Source organism: Propithecus coquereli, unplaced genomic scaffold (assembly GCF_000956105.1).
Source record: "Propithecus coquereli isolate 6110/MARCELLA unplaced genomic scaffold, Pcoq_1.0 Scaffold139, whole genome shotgun sequence".
Lineage (NCBI taxonomy): Eukaryota > Metazoa > Chordata > Mammalia > Primates > Indriidae > Propithecus > Propithecus coquereli.
This window is the reverse complement of record NW_012138191.1, coordinates 902598-917380: the sequence shown is the minus strand read 5'-3', so window position 1 is coordinate 917380 and position 14783 is coordinate 902598. Positions and strand designations below refer to the sequence as shown.

General features: G+C 38.0%; 1 protein-coding gene across 1 annotated transcript in view; it reads left to right on the top strand.

Moving 5' to 3' along the window:
- PLCB1 (phospholipase C, beta 1 (phosphoinositide-specific)) overlaps positions 1 to 10918 on the top strand; it is a 756841-nt gene extending 745923 nt beyond the window's left edge. The window contains 1 exon segment of the mRNA XM_012639238.1: positions 10059 to 10918. Within this exon segment, the coding sequence (XP_012494692.1) occupies positions 10059 to 10286 (228 nt within the window). The 3' untranslated portion in view covers positions 10287 to 10918.
- Positions 10919 to 14783: the final 3865 nt, after the last annotated feature.

Genomic DNA, 14783 nt, shown 5'->3' with positions numbered 1-14783 from the left:
CAACCAACTTGAATACATGAACTTTGAATTCTGGTAAAAAAAAAAAAAAATAAGCTACAAGAGATTTGGGAGGGGTAATATTAGGAAAATTTGAACAAGGATGGTGTTAGATAACATTAAGGAATTATTATTAATTTCCTTAAAATGATATAGACACTGCCATCATGTAGGAAACTATCCTTATTTTTAGGAGATATGTGCTACAATATTTATGGGTGAAATGTCATGATGTCTGCAACATTTTCAAATGATTCAGCAAAAATATAGAGATAAATAAAAGATAAAGTATATGTGACAGAAACTTGAAATTAAGGTTGTTTTCACAGGTTGCTTTTGTTTTGTTTTATTTTGTTTGTTTGTTTTGCCTGTACAAATAATGCTGAAGTGAATACCCTACTGCATCGATTCTTATTTGTTGGTGCTTTTATTTCTGTAGGCCAGATTCTCAAAAGTGGAGTTGCTGGGTCAAAAGCTTCCATATTTTCTTCTTGTAGATACTGTCAGATAATTGCCCAATGTTTGAAAGTGTCAGTTTCTCACCATATATTATTGCATCTTTAAAGGAATTTTTTTACCAATATAATGTTCCTTGAAAAGGTGTTGTGCGCAAAAAAGAAAACTATAGGCCAATATCTCTGATGAATATAGATGCAAAAATCCTCAACAAAATACTAGCAAATCAAATTCAACAACACATTAAAAAGATTATTCATCATGATCAAGTGGATTCATCCCAGGGATACAAGGATATTCAACATATGCAAATCCACCAATGTGACACATCATATCAACAGAATGAAGGACAAAATCCATATGATAATTTCAACTGATGCTGAAAAAGCATTTAACAAAATTCAACACCTCTTCATGATAAAAACTCTCAAAATGCTGGGTATAGAAAGAACATACCTCAACATGATAAAAGCCATGTGTGACAGACCCATAGCTAGTATCATACTGAATGGGGAAAAACTGAATGCCTCTCCTTTAAGATCTGGAACAAGACAAGGATGCCCACTTTCACCACTATTATTCAACATAATACTGGAAGTTCCAGCTAGAGCAATCAGACAAGAGAAAGAAATAAAGGGCATATACATCAGAAAAGAAGAAGTCAAATTGTCCTTGCTTGCAGATGATATGATCTTATACCTAGAGAAACCTAAAAATGCCTCAAAATAACCTATTACAACTGATAAACAAATTCAGTAAAGTTGCAGGATACAGTCAACATACAAAAATCAGTAGCATTTCTATATGCCAATAGCAAACAATCTGAAAAAGAAACAAAGAAAGTAATCCCATTTACAATAGCTAGAAATAAAGTAAAATACCTAGGAATAAGTTTAACCAAAGAAGTGAAAGATCTCTATAATGAAAACTATAAAACATTGATGAAAGAAATTGAAGAGGTCACAAAAAAATGGAAAGATATTCCATGCTCATGGATCAGAAGAATCAATATTGTTAAAATGTTCATGCTACCCAAAGCAATCTACAGATTCAATACAATCCCCATCAAAATACCAATGACATCCTTCACAGAAATAGAAAAAATAATCCTAAAATTTATATGGAACCACAAAAGACCAAGAATAGCCAACGCCATCTTGAGCAAAATGAACAAAAGTGGAGGAATCACATTACCTGACTTCAAATTATACTACAGAGCTGTGGTAACCAAAACTACATGGTACTGGTATAAAAACAGACACATAGATCAATGGAACAGAATAGAGAACCCAGAAATAAATCCACACATCTATAGTGAACTTATCTTTGACAAAGATGCCAAGAACATACAGTGGGGAAAGGACAGTCTCTTCAATAAATAGTGCTAGGAAAACTGGATATCCATATGCAGAAGAATGAACCTAGACCCCTATCTGTCACCATGTACAGAAATCAAATCAAAATGGATTAAAAACTTAAATCTAAGATGTGAAACTATGAAACTACTAAAAGAAAACCTTGAGGAAACACTTCAGGATATTGGTCTGGGCAATGATGTCTTAAGTAATACCCCCAAAGTACAGGCAACCAAAGCAAAATTGAACAAATGGGATCACATCAAGCAAATAGAAACTTCAACAAGATATCATCTCATCCCAGTTAAAATGGCTTTTACCAAAAAGATGGGCACTAATTAATGCTGGTGAGGATGTGGAGAAAGGGGAACCCTCATACACTGTTGGTGGTAATGTACATTAGTGAAACCACTATGGAGAACAGTATGGATATTCCTCAAAAAACTAAAAATAGAACTACTATATGACTCAGCAATCCTACTGCTAGCTATATATACAAAAGAAAGGAAATCAGTATGTCAAAAAGATACCTGCACTCCCATGTTTATTGCAGTACGGTTCACAAAAGCCAAGATTTGGAATCAACTTAAGTATCCATCAGTGGATGAATGGATAAAGAAAATGTGTTACGTATACACAATGGAATATTATTCAGCCATAAAAAAGAAATCCTGCCATTTGCAACAATAGGGATGGAACATTATGTTAAGTGAAATAAGCCAAGCACGGAAAGAACAGATCTCACGTGTTCTCACTCAGATGTGGGAGCTAAACACTAAAACAATTGATCTCATGGAGAAAGAGAGTAGAATGATGGTTACCAGAGGCTAGGAAGGGTAGTGGGGAGGTGAGGATAAAGGGCAGTGGTTTATGGGTATAAAATATAGTTAGATAGTTAGACAGTAATAGAATTAACAATATTTCATAGCACAATAAAGTGACTATAGTCAACAATAAGTTATGGTATACTGTAAAATAAGAGAGTAGAATTGGTATGTTCCTAACACAAAGAAATGATACATTCTTGTGGTGATGGGTTCCCCAATTATCCTGATTTGATTAATACACATTGTATGCCTATATCAAACATCATATGTACCTTACTAATATATTTAATACAACTAGTATGTACCCATAATAATTTTTTTAAAAGTGTTGTGCTATTACATTTTCTTGATTGCTAATGAGGCTCATATATGCATGCATATATATATGTATATATATTTATATACATATATACACGGTATATATTTTATATTTGTATTTCTTTCCCTATGAATTACTTGGTTTGAGCTCATTTTTCACAGAAATAGATAATTTTCATTAGATAAATATACCTCTGTTTTTCTCTTTATGGCTTGTTTATGAAAGTCTCTGTCCCCCATGATTATATAATCCATCAGTAAGATTTTCTCCCAAGATTTTTATTGCTTTGCATTTTATACTAAGATCTTTAATATACTTACTTCATTGGGCAAAATGGCCTTAGTTGGACCTGACCTCCAAATTGTGAAAGCCTTGAAAATATTTGTCTGTGCATTCTCCAGTCACATTTTTTAAAAGTTTTATCCATTCTTGTTATCCCACTATAGCTTATTATTCTCTGGTTTGAATTTGTTTCCTTAGGAAATTGGTTTTGATTGTCTCTAGCTAATAACTCAGTAACCTGGCTTATTTTATATTTATGCCACATTTGTGTTATACTGGGTTTTGTGTGTTTGTGTGTTTTCTGTTTGTAAGCTAACCTTCATGAATAATTTTCCTTACTTCTTGGTCTTCACCTACATTTTTGCCTGTGAAATCTTCCCCTAACTAGATGAAGTCCCTGCTTTCATTCTTTAGACAAATGAAAACAATTTCAGAGGCAGAATAGTATCCCCTGTACTAAAATCTTTGACAACATAGACAGGACCGAACTCATTTAAGTTATTAATAACTGTATTGACTTTTCCTACTTAACCACCCAGAGTTCATAGAAGCCATGAGTGGGCAATGTCTTTTGAAAATCAGGTTAGCTGAGAAATTTAAAAAATGAGTCTGGCTAATCAAATTGGAGAACTCGGTGTATAATTTTTTTAAAAAAATCCCTGACAATGGTCTTATTCATTAATTTCTGAGTATAACAGCTCATCTTAAAATTAGAAGTTAAATTCAACCATGTTCTTTCCTCTTTTTTGTACATTTCCCAAACAGAGATTTTATAAACTTAGATCAAGCAAATTCCTGTTTGCTAATGTTGTACTAGAAAACCTACAAGGCATAGCCTACAAAATCAGATTTCTCTTTAAAATCTATCTGTCCTGTAGTGATTTTTTTCCTCCAAGAATGTGTTTTGAGGCCACAGCAATGAACATATGGAGCTAGCTGAATTAAATTAATTAAACTATGAGTGTTTCATCAGAGTCCTTTGTGTTCCCCGTACTCAATGTTATTGCCATAATATTGCTGCCTAACAACCAATCACAAAACTCAGCAGCATAAAACAGTAAGCGTTTACTAAGTTCACAAGTTTTTGAACTAGCCAGGCTGCTCTGGTCTGGACCAGGTTGGCTGAGCTGATCTCAAGAGGCTCGCTCATGCCTATGTTTAGCTGGTGGATCGGCTAGGGGCTGGTTGCCTTAGAACAGCTTCACTTTCGTGTTTGAGAGTCAATGGAAGTGATGGGGGGTGGTGTAACTGGGCCACGTGTCTCCTCCTCCAGCAAGCTAGGCTCAGCTTGTTCACATGATGACTGAATAAGCCTCCAACAGGTGTGAGAGCAGAAGCACACAGGGCCTTTTGAGGTCTAGGCTCAGAACCGCAAACACTTCTGGCACACTCTGCTGGTCAGAACAAACCACAAGGCCTCCCCAGATTCAAGGAGCTGGGATGAGCTGCAAAGTCATACTGCAAAGCCTGTTGCTGCCAGGAGGGGTGAAAAATTACAGCCATTTGTGCAATCCATGTACCATTTCTGCCTAACAGTTTGAGTTGCACAGAGTAGGAACTCAACGTGTTTGAGTACAAGAACCAGAACATGGCAATTAGATAGAATGACACTGAACCCGAGGGCAGGAGCAATCAAGAGGAAGCCCTAGTGATCCCTGGAGAACCATCTTAGCTCAGGATTGTGGGGAGGGAAAATGAGAGGCAATCCAAAGTGGAATTCCACAGTTGAACCGAGTCCTCTGGTCTGAGCCCGATTTAAATCTGCTAGGACAGAGATTACAAACTCTCCACAAGCCCAGTGGGGCTCTCACATGTGATTTGAATTGATTGCAAACAATACAAAATCAGCAACGAATGAAGATTTGAATTTCTGACATCTATTGAAAAACAAGAATCTGACAAGTATCAGATAGAACTGAGGTGCTGGCACCCCCATTAGATGGGACCTGTCCTCTCTAGCTCCCCAGAGTCCCCACTACTGTTTTGCACACAGCCTGCTGCTTGTATTTTCATGACTTGCCTGGCCACTGTCAACATCCGAGTTTGCAACCCTTGGGCTAGAACAGCTCTAGGCTACTGATGGATGGGGCTTAGTGGGAATGGAGCCTCACATTGTCCTCTATACTGTTCGTATTTTCTTACAATGATCAAGTGCTTAAGTTTATAAGACGAAAAAGAAAAAGCTCTAACTTGAAATTTAATAATACATACAATTTTGAAATTAATTCATTAATAATTGTATGACTTTTTTAAAAGAGTGAAATATATGGCATTTAATATAAGTAATGAGGCAGTGACTTAGTTTAGAATGCAATAAAATCTACTATTTCGTAATAAAAAGAAGAGTCTCCTAAAGTTATAACAGCTGCAATTGGGTCAATGATTATAAATTATTAAAAATCATTATTAAAATTGAATTACTAAAATTTAAGTTCTTATTAGAATTAAATAATTTAAACTGTTAAAAAGTGTTGGTTTAAGTATTTGGCATTTTCTCACATTTTATTTTTTTCTTTTCTTTTTTAATAATTAAGAAAAGAAATAGGTCTACGGCCACACCACCCTGAACGCGCCTGATCTCATCTGATCTTGGAAGCTAAGCAGGGTGGGTCCTGGTTAGTACTTGGATGGGAGAAACAGTATTTATCAAGCTTGATAGGGTCTTGTCCACCAATGACAATTAACCTAGCGAATTGTCTGCCAGGTCAGATACAACAACATATCCACAGCTGAAGGCCCTCAAGTCCCACCCAAATGAAAATAACAATCTACTGTTTCTTCAAAACAGGATCACTCACTTTTCCCTTCCCCTACCTTCCTTAGAAATGAAACTTTAATCGCATATATCACTGAATTAAGATTGAGTTGAATTGATGATGAAGCCTGAATGATAGTAAATGGAACCTGTTGAACACCAAGCTAAGATTTTACTCATGCAAAAGAGAGTGACATCGTAAAAGCCCCACTTCCTTCTAAATTGTTGGTACAACAGAGAAAGAATTGGCAATTGTCCTCTTGACTTTTTTCGGTATGAATTTAGCGGGTACAAGTGCAGTTTCACTATGTAGATATATTGCATAGTGGTGAAGTCTGGGCTTGTAACCATCACCTGAATAGTGTGCATTGTACCCATTAGGTAATTTCTCATTCCTCACCTCCTCCCACCCTCCCATGCTTCTGAGTCTCTCATGTCTGTTCTTACACACTCTATGTCCATGTGCACACATTGTTTAGCTCCCACTTCTAAGTGGCCCTCTTGACTTTGATGCTCCAGTGATTTCCCTGCACTGATGCTGGGGGCAGAGTTCAAGGTGCTCCATCATATCGATGCGAAGGGCCCTGAGTGCCGCTCTCACAGCACTTCCTCTGTGGCTGGTTAGAATGTGTGTGCTAGCACAACAGATTCGTAAGTACCCCACATTTTATATTTGGGGAGAAGAGTTGACTTTCAACACTCAGCCTAAGCCATTTTTATCAGACACCTTTTAATGTGAAAAAAAAAAAAAGTCATTCAGATAAGATCCACAAACCATTGTCTAAATGTCTTGGGGCCTGTTGTTTCTCAGAATAACTTTCTTGATTTTAGAAAGGGAATGTGATACATAATACCCCAGGGAAGCCTGGGTAATTCTCATGATCAAACAAATTAATGTGTCTGCAGTAAAGTGCAGGGATAGTCACATGAAGAGGAATAAATAAAATTATAAATGGCCCAATATCACTTCATGTTGATGCGTTTGCCACAAATTTACAAAAAAAAAAAAAAAACTTCTGGATTTCAAAACTTTGGGGATTTTAGAATTATTACACAAACAAGAGATTATTTAATATAGGATACATAACTAAGTGTTGACAAAATGAACAAAATGAAAGGAGTTAAAGTAAAGAGAATGTTGTCAAGCGGCTGAGGCTGTCCAAAAGGAGGTCACAGGAGACACAGAGGGGAAGATGCCCTGGGGACTGATTTCACCCTGGAGGGCCCAGGGTTTGGGCAAACCCCAGAGGCTGCGCTGAAAGCTGCAGATGGAGGACAAACAGCCAGCGTCCAGACAAAAAAGTAGAATCAGGAACTCAGAGTAGAACCCAGACAGGGGACTATCAGAGCAGCCAAAGTCGACCAGCCTCATTGCAGTTTGGAATCACCCCTGAGTTACTGAGAAATGCAGGATCTCAGGCTCCACCCAGACCTCCTGAATTAGAAATGAGATCAATATTCCAGATGATTTGTGCGTACCTTAAAGCAGCGGTCCCCAAGCTATGGTGAGTTGTATAATTATTTCATTATATATTACAATGTAATCATAATAGAAATAAAGTACATAATAAATATAATGCATTTGAATCATCCCAAAACCATTCCCCACCCCTCCCCAGTCCATGGAAAAATTGTCTTCCATGAAAACGGTCCCTGGTGCCAAAAAGTTTGGGGACCGCTGCCTTAAAGTTTGAAAAGCACAAAAAGAAATTACTTACAGGTTTGAAGGACATAGCTTAAGAAAAGTTGCCTCGAGGCTAATAAGAAAGGTAAGAAGCACTTAGTCTGGCCAGGCATTTCAAAGATCATGCTTCCCTCCTTCCCATTCAATAAGGGGAGAGAATTTTATTTAAAATTCTGGGTTTTCAGTTGGGCTCAGCACGGCAGAGCTTTCCAGCAGACAACTCTCCCTGCCCTTCCCACCTTCTCCCTACTTCTACCGGAGAACTCTGGCATTTACAACTATTTTATGACCGGGGCCTCCATGTAAACCTTCATTTAAAGTAAGTTTTCCATGACTTTAAAAAGTCTGAAAATCCTCCAGGGCATAAAATAGGTACATTAAAAGACAGTTTTAAAGGTAGCTAAAACAGTTTACAAGGCAAATAAAAATGAGAATGAAAAAGGAATCAAATAAAGAGGTGATAAAAGAAGTCAAAATAAAAGTTAGAGTTGGTTCCATGAGTGAATTTACTTTGTAAAAATGCACCCAGCATCGGCTTCCTGGGCTCTGGCTCCAAGCTGCAGGTTATGAAGCCCACTCCACGTGCCTCTATCTACTCCAGTTGGCTTCTTTTCTTTTTCTTTTTCTTTCATTAAATACCAATAAGTTTTTATTTATTCATTGTATTTTCCCAGGGAAAGGAGAAGGGAAGGGAAAAGAGGCAGCACATGTGCTACAAAATGATTAGAAAATGGGAAAGAAAGTGCCCAATACAGCAAAATCAACCATCAGATAAACACCCCGGGATGGGGGTCACCAAAGCCCAAGGGAGCTCAGTGTCCTGCAGTTCAGGAATCAGGGGAAGGGATCAGGAAAAAAACAGACAAGTACAGGCTTTCCTACTCTCCCTCCCCATAAATTCAAGATTTCACACAAAGCTTTGGTTTCTAGCAGTAAACGTGGAGTTACATTCGTCTGTCTCCTATTAAACAATCTTTTGGCCACTTTGACATAAGTTTCTTGCACCTGTATAAAAGTTCCTGAGTTACTTGGATATACATTCATGATCCCTTTCTTGGTCTCCTGCCCCCACTTTCTACATGGAAGGCCCCCAGTTGCTTCTCTCTACTTGAGGATTACAGATCAAGTGCCTTTGATACATCCAGAATATAGCAGTGATTCAGGTGTTTGGCGTGAATCACCACCCAGAAATGGTCTTGACTTAGGAGGTTGGGACCAAGGGATGGAGGGTTCCTAGCTTCTTCGGGATTTTTGCATAAATTATTTAATAGCTGTGGAGACACCCCAAGAATTAAATGCATATGTGTGTGGGTGTGTAGGTTTTCTTTTGGGGTGTGGGGAGAATGGGAAAGAGGGTAGGGTAGGAGACAAGTTTTTAGGATAGAAGATCTGGTCAAAGATAGGAAACAGGGGAGGGGGAACATAAAAGAAAGGTGGGGGTTCAAGATCCCCACTTCAAGAAGAGGGCCTCCCCAAACTAATGTTTCAGATCCTTTTGCCTGGCGCAAAAGCTTCTGTGACAGATGCATTGGCTATTTTTCTCTCAATAAAACCCCCAAAGCACACGAAAACCAACCCATTATATTTACACAAACTAAGCCACCTAGCAATCACCAACTCAGTAAAGTCCTACACAGCCCAGACAAATACAGTAACTCGAGGGGGCCAGCATTTAGGAAAGACAAGAGCCCGGAATCAGACACACGCCAACCAATGCGTTCTATTGCATTTGTCCCATTTCAACACAGTGAGGTAGGTTTGTGGTGATCTCACAGCATACAAACAAAACCCCCTTTTTCTCCTTTAGCTAACACCACACTGTTACTATTGCAGCAGGAGAGAACAGTGGCTCTGGGCACCAGAAAAGGCCCTCACATATGGGTCTCCCTGGAACCTAAGAACTTTGAAAGGCTAAGATTTTAGTCCTCGATTCATATATCCATCCCTCCACAGCACAGGAAGCCAGTCAGCTTCTTAGCTCCCCCAGCCAGACTCATGGCTGGCCTTGGCATGTTCAGCTATGAATAGTTTCAACCCCTAAATGCAAGAACTTCAGATCATTGTTTATGACTTCTGTAAACATTTTCAGAAGACCCATCTCTGTGTGTGTGTGTGTGTTGTTTGTGGATATATTTATTCATCTTATTCCAAGTCTATGGCACTATTGTACCATACATAACCTGAACTTGACTTTCAGCTATGGATAAATGATGTGTCCAACTAAACCATTTTATGTCTTTTCTACAGGTGACCCAGTGGATATTTTAAACTAATTTATTCATCTTCTCCTCCTGTGTATATCTCTTTCAAAGAGTTTCCCTACGTGGGTGGGTATGGGAACCTAAACGACCTCAAATCATTCTCCTCTCTTGATGTCTCCCAGCTGCAGGTAGAGCTGGAGCAAGAATACCAAGACAAGTTCAAAAGACTGCCCCTAGAGATTTTGGAGTTCGTGCAGGAAGCCATGAAAGGGAAGATCAGTGAAGACAGCAATCACGGTTCTGCCCCTCTCTCCCTGTCCTCAGACCCTGGAAAAGTGAACCACAAGCCTCCTTCCAGTGAGGAGCTGGGAGGAGACATCCCAGGAAAAGAGTTTGATACTCCTCTGTGATTGTTCCTGCCAGGCCTTCAGAAAATGCATGGCCACTCAGGCACCATTGGACTCCCTCTTATTACGAAGATCACTGCCCAAGACCATCTTCCTGAGAAGCATCCCTTAGCCTAAAATCCACACCAAAGGGAGAGTTTCGGAAGATTCCATGCAGGAGTCCCCTGCCCAGGCTCCATTTGTCATGTGGAAGCTACTGCAGGTCTACTAGTGAAGAGTGCATGTTATGTGAGATTTTTGTTTTTTTTCCAATAATAAATTGAAAGCAAGCAATTTGCAGGCTCCATGGAACATTTAATGAAGGACATGTCTTCTTTGAAGAAAATTGAGCTCATGTTTTTATTTGAAGCTCTAGTGTAAAGTATTTCAAAGTAATAGAAATAGTTTGAGAAATGCATAGCATCATTTAACACTATCGAACAGCCGACTTTGAGCATTTTTTTTCTAACTGCCCCTCAACTACCATATCTTCAGGATAACGTGCATCTTAAATGGTTTCATCCTTTGCTTTGCAAGCACTGATGGCTTGCAGTCTGCTAATTTATTTATCGTAGAGGCATCAGTGTATTTGTTGCTGACATGGTTTTATTAAATACATTAGTGATTCAAATAAGCTGGCTTTCTTTTTGGGAAAAAAAAATTAATTGTATCCTTGCTCAGTGAAGCCATCCCAAGACTTAGCAATATGGATTGTACATTCGGCTGCATGAGCAAGTTGGCTGCACACCTCCAGGCAGCGTGCCATCCGAATTGACTATTTGCACTCAAAGGCTGGGTGTTCATTGGTTGTTGGCCTGAAATGATCAAATAACTACAGAGGGTCTGTTCTGTTGAATAAAAATAGTTGAGCTGATATATGTTAAGCAGAAATTCAATCAGAGTGAACAGGTTCCAATGGTTATTTTGCTGTCTGACATTTTTTATGGTTCATTTATTTTTAATATAGAGAGGAAGATTAAATATTTATCTAGAGAATACAAAGACCCACATATAAATTATATATATTATCTCCCTGTGTATATATATGTATGCACTCAGCTGTATAAGTGCATACACACACACATACATGCAAATGTAGATGTGTGCTCATTAATTGGCAATGACCCAAATCTCTTCCACAAGACTTAAAACCAAATTCAGGGATAAATGGATAGAGAAGAAAAGGGTCAAACATCTAGATTATATGGATATTAAATTACATGGAAATACTAAGAGATAATTGATGGAGCCATTGATGTAAGTTGACATAGATTTAGAATTTAGAATATAAATTTGATTTATATTTTGCAAGATCAAAAATTGGATTTTAATATCAGATTTTAAACTTGTTTTAATGGTCAGAATATTAGGACAGTAATATGAAAATTTATTAGTATCTTCCATAATTTTTAAATCTGACAGATTTCAATTTTATTCTAACATTAAAAAAACTATCATTATATATTTATTAAGTACATTTAATTCACTTTAATGTGTCATAATTTACAAGTTCTTATTGTAGGTGGCATAAGAGAAACAAATTGTATAAAGGGGAAACTGATCAAAAACATTATTGAAAGATCTTAAATAAAAAAGAATAATTAGAGAAAAATATAATTTAGAGAGTAACACAAAGAGCATTGAAGTTAACGCCCAGAGGCAAGATGCTCACAGCTTTACTTTACTTTAAAATAAACCTGTCTGATTGTAGCTTAGCAAAATATTTTAAAATGCAAAAGCCAGTGTGTCCTGAATATTGTTTCAAGAATTTAATATTTTTATGGAAATTATTTTATTTAACTTTAAGCAATAACTAGGAATAACAATTAAATTTTAATCAAAATGAAGGCTTAGTTCAAACATTAGGAAAGAGTGTTTGATTAAAAAAACACATCTAAGGAGACACGAGGGGAAAATCACATCCTCTTTGAGATGATTATATTTTGATCTGAAGGATTTGGGGTGTTAATTAGACACTTAATAAAACTTAACTTCCATTGAAAGAGACATCTTTTGTAAATTATTCTACTTTTGCACTTTGAAAGAAAAGCATTAATCATAAAGAAGCAAGAATGGTCAAAATTGAATGCTGCATTTTTATAAACAAAATTACAGACTGTCTAAAAATTGCAGAAGAATGAACTAATAATAGCGTTCATAACCAAACACAATGGTGATTATTACAGAACATTGTATCACATTTTAGTCCAGAGATAGACTAAGGTCGAATAACCTTAACTTACACAAAACTGTTTTGGTAGTTGGATTTCATTATCTTAGTGACTCTAGTCATTTTACAATATGTTTGTATTTGGCCATTTACTGTAATCACATTTTTATATCTGTACAATGACACTTTTTGCAGTTGTGGGGTAGTATGTAACCATGTCCATCTTGCATCATTGAAACTACTACAGTGATATTATCATTTAATAATATTAATATTACTTGAAATAGACTAAGATAAAGAAAAGGGTCTATATGATGTGCGGTTTTGTGCCTTTATGTATCTGCCTTGTTCTTTGTTGAATGTGTGAGATTCTGTACTGTGGTTTTTCCTATAATAGAGAGTAGACGGTGTATTAAATTAGACTGTGTCCCTCTGATACACTACTGAGAATAGCGTGATTTTGGCCATGTAAACCAATTTTCAAAGTTCTAATGACATGCCATGTGGTTTTGGTTTTTAACATTTCATTTTAACATTTCAGTACCACCATACATTAATTAATACTCCTTTAATAGATAAGCAGTTAAATAATTCCAAAAGAAAGGGCCATTGCTTGCATTACTTTGAATTTAATGTTGCTCTTGTGCACTGTATTAATATTGTTCGTGACGGATTGAACATTGTGACTTTTGCCTTTTAAGAAGAAAAGATAGGACAAAGTATTTGAAGCTCTTAAAATGTACATATTTTGGTTCTTCTATCTCAAATTATTTAAAATGCATAATTCACATTTTTGTAATAATTCTATGCAATTTTGTGGCATGATGTTTCTTCCACTTGTAATTTTATGTGCTTTCATCACAAATCCAAAGGAAACAATAAAAATTTCTTAACACAACCCAGCTGTTGTTTCTTGGTGTCAGAGCCAACCTTCTTTTGACAGGGAGGCTGGTGGGGGTGGGCATAATGCCAGTCTTTAGGGCCATCATGCCCACCCTGACAGAGCACATCTGTGCCTGTGCAAGAAATCTGGATGCTGCCAAACATGTGCCAAAGGGCACAGTTGTCATTGCTGTCATCCCACCACCCTCCATGCAGGAGTGGCATCGCACTTGCCATTGCTTCCGTAATGGAGAACCTTCCTTCCCTTCTCCCTTCCCTCCTTTCTCTCTTTCTTCCTTTACCAAAGATATGGCAGGCAAAACAGTCAAGGGTGTTTGACGAATAGTGGAAATGGCAAGAACTGACAGAGCACTTTATGTAAATTTTCTTATAAAACAGATTTTAAAAAACAGTCTGCAACATTGACAGGAAAAGAAATATACGTGTGAGTTCTATGTGACTGTCCCAGAGGCACCCCAAATGCAGTGTGCTATTTTTTGCTGTGTTATGAATGAATCCAAAATCTTGGGGCTTAAAATAATAAGAATGATCTCTTGTCTGGCATAGCTTTCTTGCGTCAGGAATCCCAACAGGGCAGAGCAGAGATGGCTTGCCCATCTGCTGCAATGTCTGAGGCCTCAGCTGAAAGATTAGAAGGCTCGGGGCTGGAGCCCACTCCCACATCCGGTGGTTGGTGATGTGTCAGGTGGGAGACTAGCTGGGGTGCTGGGCTGGAATGAGAGCCCCGAGAGCCCTCTCTGTGGAGCCCTGGACTTTTTCACAGTATCGTAGCTGGATTCCAAGGGTGAGCCTCCTGAGAGAGCCAGACAGAAACTCTCAACATTTTTGTAACCAAGCCTTGAAGTTAGACACATCATTTATGCCAGACTCTATCCATTGGCGCTGTGACAAGCCCCTCCCCAGATTCAAGGTGAGAGAACAAGCACAGACTCCATCTCACCTTGGCAGTAGTGTTGGTCACACTGAAGAAGAACGGGAAGGATGGAATAAATATATAGGCATGGCCACTGGAAAATACAATCTGCCACATAACACTGTGCACCAAACTGAATTTGTTTTACCCTCAAAGCAGCTCCATCTCCTTTGTTTTCTACATCAGTGAACAAAACCGATTTCACGCTTCACACTCCAGCCTTACGGACCATCTCACTTTGTGGGCTTTTTAAATGATGCTTCCTTTCTGTTTCCCTTTCTCTTAACCCCTTCCCCAATGTGTGTGCGCACAGACGCGCGCGCACACACACACACACACACACACACACACACACACACACACACACATACATACACAGATTACCTAGGTTCCCTCCTTTCCCTGGCTGACTCGTGTTTATCTTCTGGTTAGTAACATAAATGTCACTTCCCCTAGGATCGTTCTTTGATCCACCCAAGCTCTATCAGGCCCCTCCTTCTGTGCTCCCATTGTAACCTGCATCCACTGTCTACTG